Source organism: Pseudoliparis swirei, chromosome 19, assembly GCF_029220125.1.
Source record: "Pseudoliparis swirei isolate HS2019 ecotype Mariana Trench chromosome 19, NWPU_hadal_v1, whole genome shotgun sequence".
In the NCBI taxonomy this organism is placed as follows: domain Eukaryota; kingdom Metazoa; phylum Chordata; class Actinopteri; order Perciformes; family Liparidae; genus Pseudoliparis; species Pseudoliparis swirei.
In genome coordinates, this window is record NC_079406.1 from 2,476,361 (window position 1) to 2,495,850 (window position 19,490).

Below are 19,490 nucleotides of genomic sequence, written 5' to 3' on the forward strand. Positions count from 1 at the left end.
ATCACTGCCACCCCGGTTTGTGTTTGTGACATCCTGCAGCAGCATTCAGGTCTCGCAGAGCAATGTCTGTGCAGTGTCTGTTCTCCACTGGGAGGGTTAATGGGGTGAAGGATTTCAACTGTGTGCTCATCAGATAGAGGCGGGAGGATGGAGCTGAGGAACCAGGTGGAATAAGTAGACAGGGGGAGAAAAGAAGAAAAAAGCCACTCCGAACTGAGAGATCTTTTTATAGAGGCACGCGTACAAGTCAGGAGACAGTTTGGCATCAGCCGAACAAAAATAATACGACGTGACATGACCAATGGGGATCATCTGGTGATGCTGCATTCAGGGCATAGCATACGGGCTGTAAATACCAGCGTCAGCATCCTTCCTCCTTGAGTTCTGACAACAACTGTCTTTACAGCTTTGGGGAAAAAATACAAATGCATACATGGCTGTTATAGTGGATTGATAATCCATAGCATTAAACCAATAATATGTATATATATATATATGTGTATATATATATATATATATGTGTATATATATACAGTATATATATATATTTATATGTATATATACACTTAATTTATATATATATAGTATATATATGTATATATATATTATATATTACCTCATTCATCTTCATGAGAAAGGGGAGAGATAAATATATTATGCAAATAATCCAATCCAATAATTGCATTAATACTGAAAACTATATATATATACAGTATATATATATATATATATATATCTTAAACTAATAGATAAATAGTTGGAGATGTGGATGAATGGTCAAACGAACATACATAAGCTCAACATCGATAGCTCAATTGTGTGTTTATTGTCCCAATAGAATTAAAGATGAACACACATGAGCCATAGTGGGTCGTCTATTGGCATCTAATTAAAAAAGTAGAAAAAACCAAGAACATCCTCATTTAATCCCAGAAGGCTGCGGTTCGGTTCCCCCAGGAGGACGGATCCCCTTCTCTTGGAACGTAAAGCGGTCATCTGTCCGGTGTGGGCGGGTATCGGGCCGCCGGCGCGCTTCTACAGCCTCTAACTTTTGTGCGCTCGTTTATTTGCCGCTCGAGGGACCGTGTTGTTGTTGTTGTTGTTGTTGTTGTGGAGGACTGCTGCAGTTTTGGTGCGTCTTCACGACCACCTGGCAGAGACTGGGATTTTTACAATTCAGTGTGTGCATGCCAAGCCGGGCTGGCGTGTGTGTGTGTGTGTGTGTGTTTATCTATTCCACGATGTCCGTACGGTCATGGAAAACCTGGAAAACTCATGGAATTTGAAAATATTCTTTTTCCTGGCCTGGAAAAGCTCTTGGAAAAAAATTCATTTCCTAAATTTTGGAAAAGTCATGGAAATTAGTTTTTTCCAAATGTTAATTTCTGAATAAACATTTATTTAAATATGTATTCTTTTAATCAAACTATACTCTCATTTCAGGTTATATACTCGCGTATACACAGAGGTTTTGGTCATGGAAATGTGGTTAAAAGTCCTGGACCTCCACTGGTCAACATGAGTCTGAACCCTGTTGGATTAAAAATTATTTTAAAAGCTTCTTTCAGAAAGAAACGGCATGTAAAAAAAAGAGCAAATAATGTGATGTTGAACAACGAGTACCTCCACTACGGCCAGAAAGAAGCAGGATGATGGAGGATGCGAGACTAAGAGACTCATGAACGCACCGGCCCGTAAAGAGTGTCTCCCCGACTTGAGCTTTTGCCCGGGCGACATGTGGTTGAAGCTGACGGTTGTCGTGGTTACCGTCTCCCACAGGAGTCTCCGTACGTGATGCTGAAGAAGAACCACGAGCAGCTGGCGGGAAACGACAAGTACGAGGGCTACATCGTGGAGCTCGCCGCCGAGATCGGCAAACACGTGAGCTACCAGTACAAGCTGAAGGTCGTCTCGGACGGGAAGTACGGAGCCCGGGACCCGGAGAGCAAGATGTGGAACGGCATGGTGGGAGAGCTGGTGTACGGGGTGAGGACATGCACATGCACACGCACACACATGCACACGCACACACACATGCACACACACACACACACACACATGCACACACACATGCACACACACATGCACATGCACACACACATGCACACACACGCACACACACACACGCACACACACGCACACACACACACACACATGCACACACAGGAAGCAGACTTCGACTGAGGTCATTAGTGACAATCAGCTCGAACTGAGTTACAGATATTAATCACCATTTAAAGCTGGTACTTCTTCTTCTTCTTCTTCTTCTGCTTCTTCTTCTTCTTCTTTTTGTCATCCTTATCCTTCTCCTCCTCCTCCTCCTTCTTCTTCTTTTTCTTCTCCTCTTTCTTCTTCTTTTTGTCATCCTTATCCTTCTTCTTCTCCCCTCCTCCTCCTCCTCCTCTTTCTTCTTCTTCTCCTCTTTCTTCTTCTTCTCCTCCTCCTTCTCCTCCTCTTTCTTCTTCTTGTACTAATTATTCTTCTTCTTCTCCTTCTTCCTGTCCTCCTTCTCCTCTTTCTTATTCTTTTTGTCCTCCTTATCCTCCTCCTCCTCCTTCTTCTTCTTCTTCTTCTTCTTCTTCTTCTTCTTCTTCTTCTTCTTCTTCTTCTTCTTCTTCTCCTCTTTCTTCTTCTTTTTGTCATCCTTATCCTTCTTCTTCTCCCCTCCTCCTCCTCCTCTTTCTTATTCTTCGACTCCTAATTCTTCTTCTCATCCTCCTCCTTATCCTTCTCCTTCTCCTCTTTCTTATTCTTTTTGTCCTCCTGCTCCTTCTTCTTCTTCTTCTTCTTCTTCTTCTTCTTCTCCTCTTTCTTCTTCTTTTTGTCATCCTTATCCTTCTTCTTCTCCTTCTCCCCTCCTCCTCCTCTTTCTTCTTCTTCGACTCCTAATTCTTCTTCTCATCCTCCTCCTTATCCTTCTCCTTCTCCTCTTTCTTATTCTTTTTGTCCTCCTGCTCCTTCTTCTTCTTCTTCTTCTTCTTCTTCTTCTTCTCCTCTTTCTTCTTCTTTTTGTCATCCTTATCCTTCTTCTTCTCCTTCTCCCCTCCTCCTCCTCTTTCTTCTTCTTCGACTCCTAATTCTTCTTCTCATCCTCCTCCTTATCCTTCTCCTTCTCCTCTTTCTTATCCTTTTTGTCCTCCTGCTCCTTCTTCTTCTCGTCCTTCCCCCCCCCCCCCCTCCAGAAAGCCGACGTGGCCGTGGCTCCTCTGACCATCACCCTCGTCCGCGAGGAGGTGATCGACTTCTCGAAGCCCTTCATGTCGCTGGGCATCTCCATCATGATCAAGAAGCCCACCAAGTCCAAGCCCGGCGTGTTCTCCTTCCTCGACCCGCTGGCCTACGAGATCTGGATGTGCATCGTGTTCGCCTACATCGGCGTCAGCGTGGTGCTGTTCCTCGTCAGCCGCTTCAGCCCCTACGAGTGGCACGCCGAGGACTACGAGGAGGGCGGCGGCGAGCCGCAGAGCCCCGCCCAGGGGGCCTCCAACGGCGTGCAGCAGGGCCCGACGCAGCAGAACCTCAACCAGCAGAACGCCGAGCAGACCAACGAGTTCGGCATCTTCAACTCGCTGTGGTTCTCCCTGGGCGCCTTCATGCAGCAGGGCTGCGACATCTCGCCGCGGTGAGGAACCCCGCCGTGTCGATCTGAGAGCTCCTGGTTCCACGAAGAGACGCGGAGATCCCCCTACGCGCAGAACCAGGGAGGTGCCGTCTGGAACCAACAATGGTTCTTCAGAGTGATGGCATAGAAGAACCATTTCTGGTTCCATGAAGAACCTTTCAAACCAGGGTTCTTTAGAGAACCAATTTTTTGAGGAGTTCTTCAAAGAACCTATAAAGGTGTCTCAAAGAACCTTCAACACATGGTTCTTTAAGGAACCATTTCTGGTTCCATGAAGAACCTTTCAAACCAGGGTTCTTTAAGGAACCATTTCCTAAAAGAGTCGTTCGAAGAACCTATAAAGTTGTCTCAAACAACCTTCAAAACATGGTTCTTTAAGGTCCCATATATGGTTCCACAAAGAACCTTTCAAACCAGGGTTCCTTAAAGAACCATTTCCTAAAAGAGTCCTTCGAAGAACCTATAAATGTGTCTCAAAGAACCGTAGTTTCCATTTCCAAAATGGTTCTCCAGTAGGTGATGGTTCTTCCTAGAACCACAAAGCCTTTAAAGAACCCTTTAAGAACCTGTATTGCTCTGTGTTCCGTCCTCGAGGTCCAGGGCTTCGTGTTTGATGACAACTCAACTCAGATTGTCTTTTTTAGATTTGAAGCTGTGATTTAAACGTCTCTCATATTTATCCTCGTCGTTTTCTTCCTCGAGGTCTTCCTCGTCGTGTTTTGGTAGATTTTAGAAAGGAAAAAAAGATGTTAAAGTAAAGACGGAAAACAATGAAAACACCACCGTGTGGTTCACACGGGGTACTACCGTTTCATCTCAAGTGTTATTTACTCAAAATAGATGTCATTTAGCCGTGAGCGTGGAGGACTGAACCAACCCGTTGTGGGTAGGAACGTCTCTCCATCCGCCGGGTCGGCTGCGTATCAACCGACGGGTTACCGGTCCGGTTACCGGTCCACTAAAGGTCCACTAAAGGTCCACGTTAAACCCTCTGCAGTGTTATCGAGGCTCCCCGCGCGAGTATCGAGTGCTGGGAGCGCTTCCCCTCCAGCGCCGCGCTGTGAAAAAGGTCACCAATTAAAAAACCTCATTAAGCGTCTGAAATTAGAGACGCCGAGGTCGACTCGATGAGGAGGAGATGAGACGCGGGGGAGACGGGTCGGGTCACGCAGAGACACGGAGCTCCTCGTCTCCTTCAACTTTAAACCACGTGCAATGTGTAGGCGTGCAATGTGTAGGCGTGCAATGTGTAGGCGTGCATTGTGTAGGCGTGCAATGTGTAGGCGTGCAATGTGTAGGCGTGCAATGTGTAGGCGTGCAATGCGGCGTGGACACGTATGTGTAGTACATCTGTACCGCGGTGAGGGGGGAGGGGTGAATTGTCTCTCGGCTAACGCGGCACATTTTTTATTCACGTGCACTTATCCCTTATCAAATGAAGCAAAGTAGCAGAGCTTTGATAATCTGATTTCCTGAGACGTGTCCGTCTCTGAGATCGCCAAAAATACAATGGAGGTACATGGAGTTTTGGCCGGTGGTGCTCCAAAGGAGCGAACATTCATTTGAATAATTCAGTATCAGTATTCTGTGTCCAGAAAATGGGAAAGAACACACGAGAAATAAAAAGTTGAGTCATGCTTCAGATGAAAACTCTTCACAGCTTCTTTACGGCATTTTTTTGTGTGCATCTTTCGCCTCTTTTCTTTTATCCGGGAATAGAAAACGGAAGAGATGGATATCTGGAAAGATTAGAGAAGCTACAACCACAACTATCTGCGTGGTTAGATACCATTAGAGGGAAGGTGGGATGCCAGAATGGGCTTCATGTGTCTGGGTGAAGCTCCGCGGCGCTCCGTCCTCTGGACCGGGCGGCTGAAGGTCAGAGGACTCACGTCGACGTGCGTCTCCTTTCTCCTCTTCACTTCCATCTTGTGTCAGGTTGCTCTTACCTCCCGCAAATATCGAGAACAAAAATAAATAATCATCTCCGACAGTACAAGATGTAGGTACCGGACCCCTCCTCTATCACACACACACGGGCCCTCGCCCCACGACATTTAAACATTTTCCGCCCGGAGACTCGGCCGTGCTTTGAGGACGGAGCCCGACTGGAAAAAGCATCTTCGATAATTATTGATCTCCTGGAACCGAGAGAGAGAATGTGACCGTCCGCAAAGTGTCCACTCCCTGTGGTCTCCTTTTGAGTTCTCTTTTGTGTGTGTGTGTGTGTGTGTGTGTGTGTATCTCTGTGTGTGTTTGACTACACGTGAGCATTTTGCATTTGTTTTGCTCGTGGGGGGGCGGAGCTCTGCCCGTGCAAGACGTCTCACAGACGTCTCACTGAACAGATTGTTTCTGCACTTGACTGCAAATGAACCGGACACACATTGTGAGTCGTCTCCAGCGTGGAGACGAGTGATGCGGCGGGTGGTGTTTGAACACTTTGGTTCCCTAGATGTTCCCCGGTGTCATCGGTGAGAGGCGGATGCTTTTTTTCTCCTCCGAAGACTTGAATCAAATGTCCTCCGGTGTCCTTCCCGAGGTCACTCTGCGAGTGACTGTCCCTTTGGTGTCATTGTGGCAGCTTTAAATAATATCAAATAATATTAAATTAAATAATATTAAATAACATTAAATAACATTAAATAATATTAAATAACTTTAAATTACATTAAATAACATTAATAATTTGAAATAATATGAAATACCTTTAAATAACATTAAATAAAATTATATAAAATTAAATAACATTAAATAACATTAAATGACATTAAATAATATAAAATGTCATTAAATAATATTAAATAATATAAAATAATATGACATTTTATTACATAACCCCCCAGAATATCAACACTTTATTAAACGTTTATTTCAGACACAAGATCCAGATTGAAAGCATTAAATAGATTATATACACTTTACTTTTCCGCCCCTGATGGGAGCCGAGTGTGCTTTCGTTGTTGTGCGGCAGACATTGTGAGCGTGGTGTCTGCGAGCATCACACTCACCTGAACGCCGTCCCGCCAGGTGAGGACGGAACGTTCCGGAGGAGCTGTGAGCGCACAGCGCCGCTCTGGATGCTCCTCCGTCTAATCAGAGCCGAAAGGCCAAGACGAGCCACTCCGTCCCGGATTAATCAGGAGGCGTGTTTAATTTCCCTGTCTGCCTCTATCCGTGAGTGTGTGTGTATGTGTGTGTGTGTGTGTGTGTGTGAGAGAGAGAGAGCTAGTTCTATTAAAAGCAAGCACTTATTCCATTCTCTTTGTCTGCCGCCTAACCGTGTCTGAAAGTATCCCAAGGTTCACTGGCAGCTCTGTGTGTGTGTGTGTGTGTGTGTGTGTGTGTGTGTGTGTGTGTGTGTGTGTGTGTGTGTGTGTGTGTGTGTGTGTGTGTGTGTGTGTGTGTGTGTGTGTGTGTGTGTGTGTGTGTGTGTGTGTGTGTGTGTGTGTGTGTGTGTGGATGCTTGTAGGCATGTTTATTTGCACATTGATTCGATGCATCAATGTGTTCAGTACTTCAGTGTGTGTGTGTGTGTGTGTGTGTGTGTGTGTGTGTGTGTGTGTGTGCTCTCTGAGACCTTGTTTACTCTGCTCTTTCTAAATGTCAGCGCTGCCACTCAGCCCCGGTCCGTGCTGCCGGTCCTCGCTTTGTTTATCTCTGTCGACAGGTGGACTCTCAGAGTGGACCCCCCCACACACACACACACACACACACACACACACACAGACACACACACTCCTCCTCACCCGACCCCCATCACCTCTTTCCAGTCTTCCTTTCCTCTCGCCTTCCTCTATCCTTTATGGATCTCTCTGGCGCTCCCAGTGGGGAAGTATGTATCTCTCATCCCGCGGCTTCACCGACGCACACCGGGCCGTTCGAGAGAGGGAGAGAGAGGGAGGAAGAGAGAGAGGGAGAGAGAGAGAGAGAGAGAGAGGGAGAGACTTTATCTTTATTTTAATCAAACATTAATATCAGATTGTGCTTTTGTGAGGATGTTCATGCAACTTCTTTTACAAACTCTAAAAACAATTGTATAGTTCTAGTGAGGACGCTGCAGGACGTGGTGTCACTCCAGGTGTGTGTGAGCGTGTGTGTGTGTCTGTGTGTGTGTCTGTGTGTGTGTGTGTGTGTGTTGCCAGGGAGTTGCATAACTGTTGTTGCTGAGGAAGACTTGATTTATTCATGAAGAGACGGTTCAGATTAGTTCACGGCGTCGCTGATGTTTTATTTATCTGGAGGCAACTTTTTGATCATACATCCACGAGCTCGACGGCAGGAACTAGTGAGACACACACACACACACACACTCACACACACACACACACACACTCACACACACACTCACAGTCCCAGAGGATCTCGTTGGGGTATGACACTTTGTACTCAGACAAAGACGCCAACACCGCGGGGCCACAGCGGCAGAGAGGGGTCTGCCGTAATCACAGCTGTGTGTGTGTGTGTGTGTGTGTGTGTGTGTGTGTGTGTGTGTGTGTGTGTGTGTGTGTGTGTGTGTGTGTGTGTGTGTGTGTGTGTGTGTGTGTGTGTGTGTGTGTGTGTGTGTGTGTGTGTGTGTGTGTGTGAAAGGAGCTCAGAGGCTCGTCGGTCAGCTCACGAGAGAGCTCACTCCGCCGGAGGCGTCACATCCAGGAGTGAGGAGAGAGGAGAGAGGAGAGAGGAGTGAGGAGAGAGGAGAGAGGAGAGAGGAGTGAGGAGTGAGGAGGAGGAGAGAGAGAGAGAGAGGAGAGAGGAGGAGGAGAGAAGAGAGAGGAGAGAGGAGTGAGGAGGAAGGAGGGAGGAGAGAGAGAGAGGAGGAGGAGGAGGAGAGAGGAGGAGGAGTAGGAGGAGGAGAGAGGAGAGAGGAGTGAGGAGTGAGGAGTGAGGAGAGAGGAGTGAGGAGTGAGGAGTGAGGAGAGAGGAGAGAGGAGTGAGGAGGGAGAGAGGAGAGAGGAGAGAGGAGAGAGGAGAGAGGAGAGAGGAGAGAGGAGAGAGGAGTGAGGAGAGAGGAGTGAGGAGAGAGGAGAGAGGAGAGAGGAGTGAGGAGTGAGGAGAGAGGAGAGAGGAGAGAGGAGTGAGATGACTAAAGTCTCCCTCGACTCGGCCACTGTTTGGAGTGCAGTGTGTTGCCATGGCAACCGGACGGAGACACAGAGACGAGTTCTTCTTCTTTTCAGAGCAGCTTCACATCAAGTGATCCGTGTAACCGCGGCGTGAGAGTGCACATGCGTGTCATCGGTCAAAGATGTGCATGTGTGTGTGTGTGTGTGTGTGTGTGTGTGTGTGTGTGTGTGTGTGTGTGTGTGTGTGTGTGTGTATTGATTTCCAGTGAACAGATTGTGATGCATCCCTGTTTTTGTTCTGGCTGCAGTGACTAAGAGGCTGTTGCGTGTGAGCGTGGGCTGCAGGAGCAGCGAGCGCCCCCCCCCCCCCAACACACACACACACACACACACACACAAAACACACACACACACACACACCCCCTCGCCAGCGCCGACTTATCTCCATCCACAGGAGACATCACTGAGCGACCACGTGGATTGAAGTGCTGATGGACGTCTCTCAACACATGTTTTTTAATGCACCGTAAACTCCGACACGCTAACATGCGTGAACACGGGAACACGGGAACACGGGAACACGGGAACACGGGAATACGGGAACACGGGAACACGGGAACACGGGAACACGGGAACACGGGAACACGGGAATACGGGAACACGGGAACACGGGAACACGGGAACACGGAAACACGGGAACACGGAAACACAGGAACACAGGAACACGGAAACACGAGAACACGGGAACACGGGAATCACACGGCTTCTGGTCACGTGTTCCATTGAGGACTGAAATCAGTATAATAATTTATATAAATTGTTCTATAATAATTTCAGATATTCTTCTTCCTCTTCTTCTTCTTCTTCGTCCTCTTCTTCTTCTTCCTCCTTCTCGTCCTCCTCTTCCTCCTTCTCCCCCTTCTCCTTCTCCTCCTCCTCCTCCTTCTCCTTCTCCTCCTCCTCCTTCTTCACCTCTTCCTCCTTCCTCTCCTCCTCTTCCTCGTCCTCCTCCTCCTCTTCCTCCTCCTCCTTCTCCTTTTCCTCCTCCTTCTTCTCCTCTTCCTCCTTCCTCTCCCCCTCCTCCTCTTCCTCGTCCTCCTCTTCCTCCTCCTTCTCCTTCTCCTCCTCCTCCTCCTTCTCCTCTTCCTCCTTCCTCTCCCCCTCCTCCTCTTCCTCGTCCTCCTCCTCGTCCTCTTCCTCCTTCTCCCACTCCTCATTCCCCCTCCTCCTCCTCCTCCCCCTCCTCCTCCTCCTCCCAGTCAGATCATTTTTCAATGATTTTAAACGTGACATATAAACGATATTTAAAACCCAAACGATTGAGGAGAAGATTTTAAATCCTCCAGCAGCTCAACGTCTTTTATTCAAGGCGGGAAAAACTTTTCCTCGGCTTTAGTTCAACTCTTTTTGAGAAGAACGTCTCGGAGGGAAAAAATACAAAATTCCGGAGACGCATGAAACCATCGAGGAGCCCGGACGTCATCAGAGGAATGTTACGAGTCACGTGGAGTTCAGGGAGAAGAAACTGCAAGACGATGTCGGTGTAGAGAAGGAGAGAGAGAGAAGGAGAGAGAGATTATTTTTTTCTTGATTTTTTAAAAACACTTTATTCAAATTCTTTTAGCCAGATTCTTTAAAATAAAGTGCTTTAAAAAATCCGGTTGTTTAAAATAAAAACCAAAACAATAAAAAATAAAAAAACATGCTTTACCGAACAAAAAGTGGTGTAAACACCAGCTCCTCCTCCACAACAGAACAAACAATTCCATTAAAACACCACCGTTGTTTAAAAGCATCCAGGTCTCCAATGTGTTTATAAAACCTGAACTCCAGCCAGAGTCTGGCCCTGATGTTGCAGAGCCACACAAGGAGAGAGAGAGAGAAGGAGAGAGAGAAGGAGAGAGAGAGAAGGAGACAGGGAGAATTTACTTCACGGTTGGAGCTTCGTTGTGGGACATGTTTTTTAATTGCTTGCATACGAAGCAGTTAGGAGCCACTTATCCCACATAGGGAGCGCCGCTATGATCTCACAGCCTCGTAGCACATCGGCATACACTTACACAAAGTATCTTGAGCTCCTCTCACATCGGTGTCGATGAAGCGGTCCGGCTGAAGGTGCTTCGACCCTCTGGGGGTTTCCTTTCGTCTGGTAGCCCGTGTGCGTGTCACTCTGACGTGGGCCGGCCTTCCACTTTATGACTCGCCGTTTGTGTTTTCGAAGAATTGGCCGACGTGCCGAGCGATACGGAATATTAATCTATGCTCAGACGTGTGTTTCTTTGGCAGAACCGCACAGGTCTTTGTGGGAGGTGTCTGCCGTGATCCCGTTGTGTTGATTAGTGGATGCACTCTGGTGTGCTATGATAGAAATAGCACTTCAGTTTTTCTATTTTCATTATTCGTAGATCTCATCGCATCTTTTTTCCACATCTTTTTTTTCACACGTGAGCTGTGGTTGCTGGGGAGCTTTCCTGCATGTGTGTGTGTGTGTGTTTGTGTGGGTGTGGGTGTGTTTGTCTATAAAAATAACGCTCCCTAGTGATTATAAAAGCATCTTCCATTGCACATCTTTAACAGTGTCCCCTGGCGGTGGTTTGTTTTATGACACAATAGAATACAATTTCTGAAAAATATTTATACTTGAGTTAATATTTTGGTTCCCAGGACGAAAAGTACGCTGCTATTCATTTTTGAAAGTGGTGTCCCCACTCCTAGTCATGGTCCTCACGGGTACGTGATTTCAAGTGTGTGTGTGTGTGTTTCTGCTTCTATCTATCTCTTTATTCCTTTACGTGTGCATGCTTTTCTATCGCCCCGTCCTTCCATCCAGACATGGCGAGCGGCTGTGCTGGTCGTTAAGAACACACTTAGCCGTCTGGCTAATTTTTAAGAAGTCAAAAAACAAAAAAAAACACAAAAAAGCCAAGAGCAGTGTAGCAGAAAACTCCTTATTTCCATCCCTGATTTGTCTTAGAATCACTTTATAATTAGAGACCATTTTCCCTCTCGTTTAAAGCTCTGTAATTCCTAATCCATTGTAATGTGGCCATTACTGGCTCTTTTACACTTGCTAAAGTCATTAGTCATTGCTAATTAGCATATCCAATAGCGAAGGCCAGCCGGGGGGATCCTAATGAGAGTCTAGAGCTGTGGGATCTGGATCTGACGGACTGGGGAGAGTCCAATCCGCTGTGCCTGTCCGTCATCACAAAAGGAGGAGCGGTCGTCTCTCAAGTATGTTTTTCATATTAGCGACGGATCAAACGACAGATTATAATCTCCCGACTACCGGCTCATTATTTAGGCTTTTAAATCAGTCTCATGAAGCCCATTCCTGCACCTGTTTTATGTCATCGCACTACCTTCAATGATGCATATTGTTCACGCCCACTCACGTGTCACTCCACTCGGAGAACAGGGGTTACATGAGTAACTTTGAGGTTTCAGTCGACAACACATCTGTGACAATACATTTAAACCCAAATCTCTTAAAAGTCTTAATCCTTTTAACAAGGTATTCATTTTTAATCAGTTGCTCCGGTATTATATCATTATTTATTATATTCTACACTTCCGCCATAGTGAGAACAGGGGTTACACATTAGTAACTTTGAGGTTTCAGTCGACCACACATCTGTGACAATGCCATCGAGCCTAAAACGTGTGATTCTTAAACTTTTTAACAAGGTTTTACTTTTTGATCAGTTGCTCCGGTATTATAAAATAATATGTTATATTCTACACGTCACCCATAGTGATGTCTTTAAAGGTTTTTGGAGATATTAAACTCCCGACTCTGCAGTTTTCCCTCAGCTCATTATTTGGCTGTTTGGCTTTGGGTGTCATTCCTGCACCTGTTTTATCTCATCGCACTAACTTCAATAATTCATATTGTACACGCCCACTCACGTGTCACTCAAATCAGTTGTATTATAACTATATTTATTATATTCTACACTTCTATCTTGATGTTTGTTCAGGTTTTTGGAGCTTTACAGTTTCTCTGTACGTCGCTGCTCCCGATTCCTCCTCTTCATCGTGCAATAAAAGAAGCGAAGGAGTGAATAATTGATTAATCATTGCCTTAACGATGTGGGATTACAGTGCTGGGAAAGTAAGACGTGCCGTACTTTAATAAGACGGCTTAGTTAATGTGTTACCCACGGCAACGCAGGAGCGTACGAGCAGCGGCGCTCAGGAGGACGAGTTCAAACGGAGACAAACAGGTCGGAGTGTGCCAGACGCTCGGCTCGGCTAGGGAGAACACACACACACACACACTCACACACACACTCACACACTCACACACACATACACACACACACAGTCTTTTTCAGTCACACAGTAAACGGTGACCTGGTTGTTCTCTTGCACAGACAACACACACACACACACACACACACAAACAAACTCACACCTTGTCTTCAGGAAGAAAGAGTATGTGTGTGTGTGTGTGTGTGTGTGTGTGTGTGTGTGTCATTGTGCATACTTGAATGCATCAGTGTAAGGGCCAAAAGCATAGGCCATTGTTCAAACAAGCTCCTGTGCCCCCCCTCCCCCCCCCCCCACCCCTCCTCCTCCTCCTCCTCCTCCAGACAGGCTGGGGAGAACAGTGGATGGAGAGGAAAGGGGGGGAAACAAGAAAGGAGAGAAACAGAGGAGAAGAGAAAATGAGGAGGAAGGGAGAAATGGATTGAAGAAGAAGGATGGTCAGATGTTTACGGCCATCTCTGGAGGCCAGAGGCAGTCAGAGCTCAAGAGCCTCTGGTCCTATCAGTTTACTTTTCATCTCTCTCTCTTTCACTCTTTCCCCTTCTTTTCTCTATTTCCCCTTCTCCTCCTTTCCCTCTCTCTTTCCCCTTCTTTTTCTCTCCCCTTCTCCCTCTCTCTCTCTCTCTTCTTCCCCTTCTGCCTCTCTCTCGTTCCCCTTCTCCCTCTCACTCTTTCCCCTTCTCCCTCTCTATTTCCCCTTCACTCTCTCTTTCCCTTTCTCTCTCTCTCTCGTTACCCTTCTCTCTCTTTCCCCTTCTCCCTCTCTCTCCATCCCTCTCTCTCTCTTCTTTCCCTTCTGCCTCTCTCTCGTTCCCCTTCTCCCTCTCTATTTCCCCTTCACTCTCTTTCCCTTTCTCTCTCGTTACCCTTCTCTCTCTTTCCCCTTCTCTCTCTCTCTTTCTCCTTCCCTCTCTCCCTCTTGATCTTTATTTCCCCTTCTCCCTCTCTCTCCCTCACTCTTCCTCTCTCTCTCTTGTTCCCCTTCTCCCTCTCTCTCTCTTTCCCCTTCTCCCTCTCTCAACCTTCTGAACGCTGTCAGCGTGTTTGATGACCCGGGCCGTTCATCCTTTGATATTTATAGATGTTACATTGTTGTTTACAGTTTGAAAGACACAATATATTTATATATATATATGTGTATATATATATGTATATAAATATATGTATATATGTATATATATATATATATTTTATTTATATATATATATGTATATATACATATATATATATATATATGTGTGTGTGTATACGTTACACAGAGCTGTGTTGGTCTCTCGGGGGAGGTGTGTGGTGCAGAGTGGATTTAATGTAATATAATGAATCACCGGATGGTTTGAGCTCATTGACCTGAAAGTGTTAAATATGCACTGAGCTGTCAGGAGAGGCATGTTGCAAGAGACACACACACACACACACACAGACCCACACACACACACTCTCACACACACACACACACATCCTACAGACAGCTCTCTGCATCCTCTTTCATCATCCGCCCATCATCTGAAAAGCATCTTAAATGATAATGTTGCAGCTTCTTCTCCTTCTTCTACTTCTTCTTCTCCTTCTTCTTCTTCTTCTTCTTCTTTTAATACTTAATCCCTCTTTCATGTTCACGCTGCATTTGGCGATACGCTTTTTCCTTTGTTTCAGATTCAATAAGTAACGCCTCGTGATTTGATTCTTAAATTATCGAGTTGTTGTTGTTGTTGTTGGTTATTTATTCATTTTTAAAGTGCAGAGCGCTAAGTGGTCTCTCTCCTCCGCCGTTAATCCCTAACAATGAATGTGTGTGTGGCGCATCCCTAAAACATAGAGGAGATGTTCCTTGAAGTGAGATTAATGTGGCGGCGGAGCTGAGTCGGCCTTCTGTGGAGATATCGTACTCTCACAGGGAGGAGAGGGAGGAGAGCCTCTGAGATTAGAGACTAACTCTGAGATTAGAGGCTAACTATTACATCAGAGGCTAACTCTGAGATTAGAGGCTAACTCTTAGATTAGAGACTAACTCTTACATCAGAGGCTAACTCTTAGATCAGAGACTAACTCTAAGAGTAGATACTAACTTTTACATTAGAGACTAACTCTGAGATTAGAGACTAACTCTTACATCAGAAACTAACTCTTACATCAGAGACTAACTCTAAGAGTAGATACTAACTTTTACATTAGAGTCTAACTCTTAGATTAGAGACTAACTCTTACGTTAGAGACTAACTCTTAGATGCTATTTTAACTTTTAGATTAGAGACTAACTCCTAGATCAGTTTCTAACTCTTTGATTATATACTAACTCCTAGATTAGATGCTAAATCTTAGATTAGGGACTAACTATTCGATTGATTTTCTTGATTGCCCGGGAGTCGTACACGAACAACGTGATTTACCATCGTTGTCTTTGCGTGTGTGTTTTCCAGCTCGCTGTCCGGCCGCATCGTGGGAGGAGTCTGGTGGTTCTTCACCCTCATCATCATCTCGTCCTACACCGCCAACCTGGCCGCCTTCCTGACCGTGGAGAGGATGGTGTCTCCGATCGAGAGCGCCGAGGACCTGGCCAAGCAGACGGAGATCGCCTACGGGACGCTGGACGCCGGCTCCACCAAAGAGTTCTTCAGGGTGAGAGACAGAAAGGATCCGATGGCGTTCCTGCAGCTGCCTTCACAATAAAATGCACCCCGTGGGAAGGCTTTTAATGTGAAGGCGGGGGAAGTCAACGTTATCAGAAACGTAAGACAGCGCTGCTGCAGTCAAAGGAGAGTAAACATGAGACATAATTACAATAAGTCACGCATTACATGCATCATTTCCTGTTGAATCCATGGCAGACTCCGCCACTAAAAGTATAACCTTTCCTAAATAAGCATAAAAACCTTAAATATGGAGCTGGAAATAATGGTCAATTTATTTATCAATCAATTAAAATAAAATTAATTAGCTTGTTTCCTGCTAAAAGCTCCTCCGATGTCAGAATGTTTTGCTTGTCAGTGTAGTTTTAATATCTGTATCCGTATCCAAACATCCCCTCTAAGAACTCACACTTTTAAAGACTCAATGTTTTAACCCTTTATGAAAATAAAGCAGCCCAAATAACAACTGAAAAAGATCATGACGTTTTCACGCCGACTCTCGTTCGCGACTCTTTCGTCTTCCAGAGGTCGAAGATCGCCGTGTTCGAGAAGATGTGGTCCTACATGAAGGCGGCGGACCCCTTCGTGTTCGTGAAGACCACGGACGAGGGCGTGATGAGGGTCCGCAAGTCCAAGGGCAAGTACGCCTACCTGCTGGAGTCCACCATGAACGAGTACATCGAGCAGAGGAAACCCTGCGACACCATGAAGGTGGGCGGGAACCTGGACTCTAAAGGTTACGGCATCGCCACGCCCAAGGGCTCCCCCCTCAGGTAAACCCCTGCCACTGCGGGCGCCCGCTGGATAAAAGCCTCCGAGGGGCTTTTATTGGAGCTTTGTGCATGAGCAGCATCCGTGTGTCCATCCAGCTCATTTATTTCATCATTTATTCAGACATCTTTTTCGGACATCGAAACGCACGGTGTCCATTTCATACTACTTCATTTAGTTCAGTGGTTCTCAAACTCTGGGGCGCGGCCCTCTAGTGGAGCGTTGAGGCATTACAGTCGTATGAACCCTGCGACCCCGTGTCGTGGAAAGCTCATTGCAGCGTATAATAATGATAACGCGTGATGACTCACACACATCTGCACTGGTTTTGTTTTGTTTCTCAGTAAAATTATTTATTGGCAAATATTTGAATTTTTTTCCTTAGTTTTTCACAAGTCGCACTTTATTTTATTATCTAGATAGAATATGCAGTGAAAACAGGTTAATTGAAGCCACAATAAGCTCATTTTTTGCCATATATTAGTTATTTTTTGTACAGCTAGAACTGTATTTGTGTTCTGTGAAAGTGATTGAAAAAAAATTATGAGTTTTTTGTCTGATGGAGCGATCTGGTTTAATTAAAAGTGATTGCCAAGTAATTATATTATTTGGAAAAAGCACAGATGGAGGGGTCACAAAAAGTTGTTATTTCAATAATAATTCAGCATGGACCATTTGGACAAAAAAAGTTTGGGAACCACTGCTGTATACGTGTTCATCATGCCCACGTGTGTGTGTGTGTGTGTGTGCGTGTGTGTGTGTGTGCATGCCGCTCGCCTTTTCATAGCCGACTTGTGAGCCGAGCAGAAGTGTAAAGTAGAGAGTGAGCACTCTGTGAGCAACACGTCCTGCTGTGATCACATGACGCCTTTATGGATCTGCTTCTGAAACTGAAGCATCGCCTCAAACCGGCAAACGTCCCCCTCCCCAACAAACGGGGCCCTAGAAAGAAGGATTTATTTAACATGTTTTATTATCAAACCTTTATTTAACCAGGTGAGTCCCATTGAGATAATAAATCTCTTTTTCGAGGGTGACCTGGTCGAGACAGACAGCAACACAAGAAACACAGAGAAACAAAAAAACATAAGAAACACATAATAACACACACAAAAAACATGAGAAAAACATAATTACACACAAAAAAACACAAGAAACACATAGTTACAAACAAAAAACACAAGAAACACATAATTACACACAAAAACACAAGAAATACAGTCTCAAACAAAAAAACATAAGAAACACATAATTACACACACAAATAAACACAAGAAACACATAATTACACACACAAAAAACACAAGAAACACATAGTTACACACAAAAAACACAAGAAACACGTAGTTACACACAAAAAAACATAAGAAACACGTAATTTCACGCAAAAAAAACAAGAACCCTGCCTCCATTCCTTTCATTCTTTGTGAGCGCAGTACCGATCCCGGCCTGAAGGGCGACATCCAGATGGCCGCTCTGCCTCTTCTGCCAAGGCTCACAGAGTCTAACTCATATGTCGATGTGAAAACTGATGTAAACGATCATTCAAACCGAATGTACTTTCTACCGCCGTCCACGTCCGAGACCCAGCAGCTGTCTTTTCATATTGCATTAACCCCTTCAACAACTTCCCATCCACAATGGTGTGGTTGCAGAGAGAGAGAGAGAGAGAGAGAGAGAGAGAGAGAGAGAGAGAGAGAGAGAGAGAGAGAGAGAGAGCAGCAGCTAACAGGCCTCATTCGTTTGAATGAAAGGAGCCAGATGCTGCAGATTTGGGGTTCCACCTTCGGCGACGGCCAAAAGGTCAGAAGACGGCGACGAGAAAATGTCCCGTATGTCTTACTCAGAATCTCTATTTAAATTTCGTGTGAACGAACGTTTCCTCCAGCGATAAACGCTGTCCGACCCGACAACACGCAGTAGCAGTGGGATGTTGTTGTCTCTCTCTCTCTCTCTCTCTGATGTGTGTTATTCTCTGGCCATTCACAGATGTCTGACACTGAGTTTTTCGTCGACAGGTAGCTGGTGTAAAGTGTTGAAGTTAAGGAAGATAACTTAGAGAGATTGAAAGTCGAAGTCTAAATTAAAAGAGCTCCTCTCGTGGGATCAGACGTCAGTGAGTGTCCAGTGACTTCAAAGAGTTCCTGCAAAGCATCACATGTGACACGTGGCTCTGTTGTGGAGCGTCTTAGTCTCGTTCCCATGTTGATGTTCGTTCATATTCATATTCCTGTGTCCGGGCGATGATCTTCTTCTTCTTCTTCCGTTCTGCTCCCACTGGGCCCGAGAAAGAAACTAGAAGTGTCGCCAGCTCCCAGGAGACCTGTGTTCCCTACAGCTGTGTGGTGCGCCCAGGTTTTTTGGGGGGGGAAAAAAGACTCAAAAAGGAAAAACATCACCAAAACCAAAACATCACCAAAACCAAAATATCACCAAAACTAAAATATCACCGTGAAGAAGAGTTGCCTCTGATTTGAGTGCAAAAGGCAAATCTGTCATCTTCACTTCCTTAATGCAAATTCTGATTGCAGATTGAGCCTTTTTCATGTGATCCAGGGGGAGAGGGGGGGGGGAGTCTTTGTCCACAGCCAGTCAGCTGTAGGAACACACACACACACACAGAGGGAACGAGCACCCCTTGGGGAGATGCGTTGGATGAGCTGACATCAACTTGTTGAATCGAACCTGACAGTTAAAACCGTGACAGCCGATGTCTGCAGTGTGTGTTGTTGGTTGAATATTAATAGATTATTTACCACAGCGCCACCGAAAAAGAAATTACCTTCTAGACCTCTGGGGGGTCAAACTCATTTTCACCGTGGGCCACATCAGCATCACGGCCGCCACTCAACGGGTAGTAACTGAAACGCCGTATAAATATATTCATATAATGTATAAATGTAACTACTACCAAACATATTGTAAAATAACTCTCTTTGCATTTGATTATTGTTCATTTCAGTGTAGAAAAATGGCACATGTTCCTCTAATATTATAACATAACTCCATTTAATTTAAAACCTTCAAAATAAAAGCACAGGATATTTTTCTGAAATGTCTTTAAGAAAAGGGGATCATGTCTTTCAAGCTATCAGGGGGCCAAGTATAATGATGTGGCGGGTCGGATTTGGTCCG

General features: G+C 45.5%; 1 protein-coding gene across 1 annotated transcript in view; it reads left to right on the forward strand.

The window, feature by feature from the left end:
* The window catches only part of gria1a (glutamate receptor, ionotropic, AMPA 1a), a 75,360-nt gene that overhangs the window by 42,035 nt on the left and 13,835 nt on the right, over positions 1-19,490 (forward strand). Inside the window, 4 exon segments of the mRNA XM_056439002.1 lie at positions 1,780-1,986; positions 3,183-3,622; positions 15,375-15,573; positions 16,110-16,357. Coding sequence (XP_056294977.1) covers positions 1,780-1,986; positions 3,183-3,622; positions 15,375-15,573; positions 16,110-16,357 — 1,094 coding nt within the window.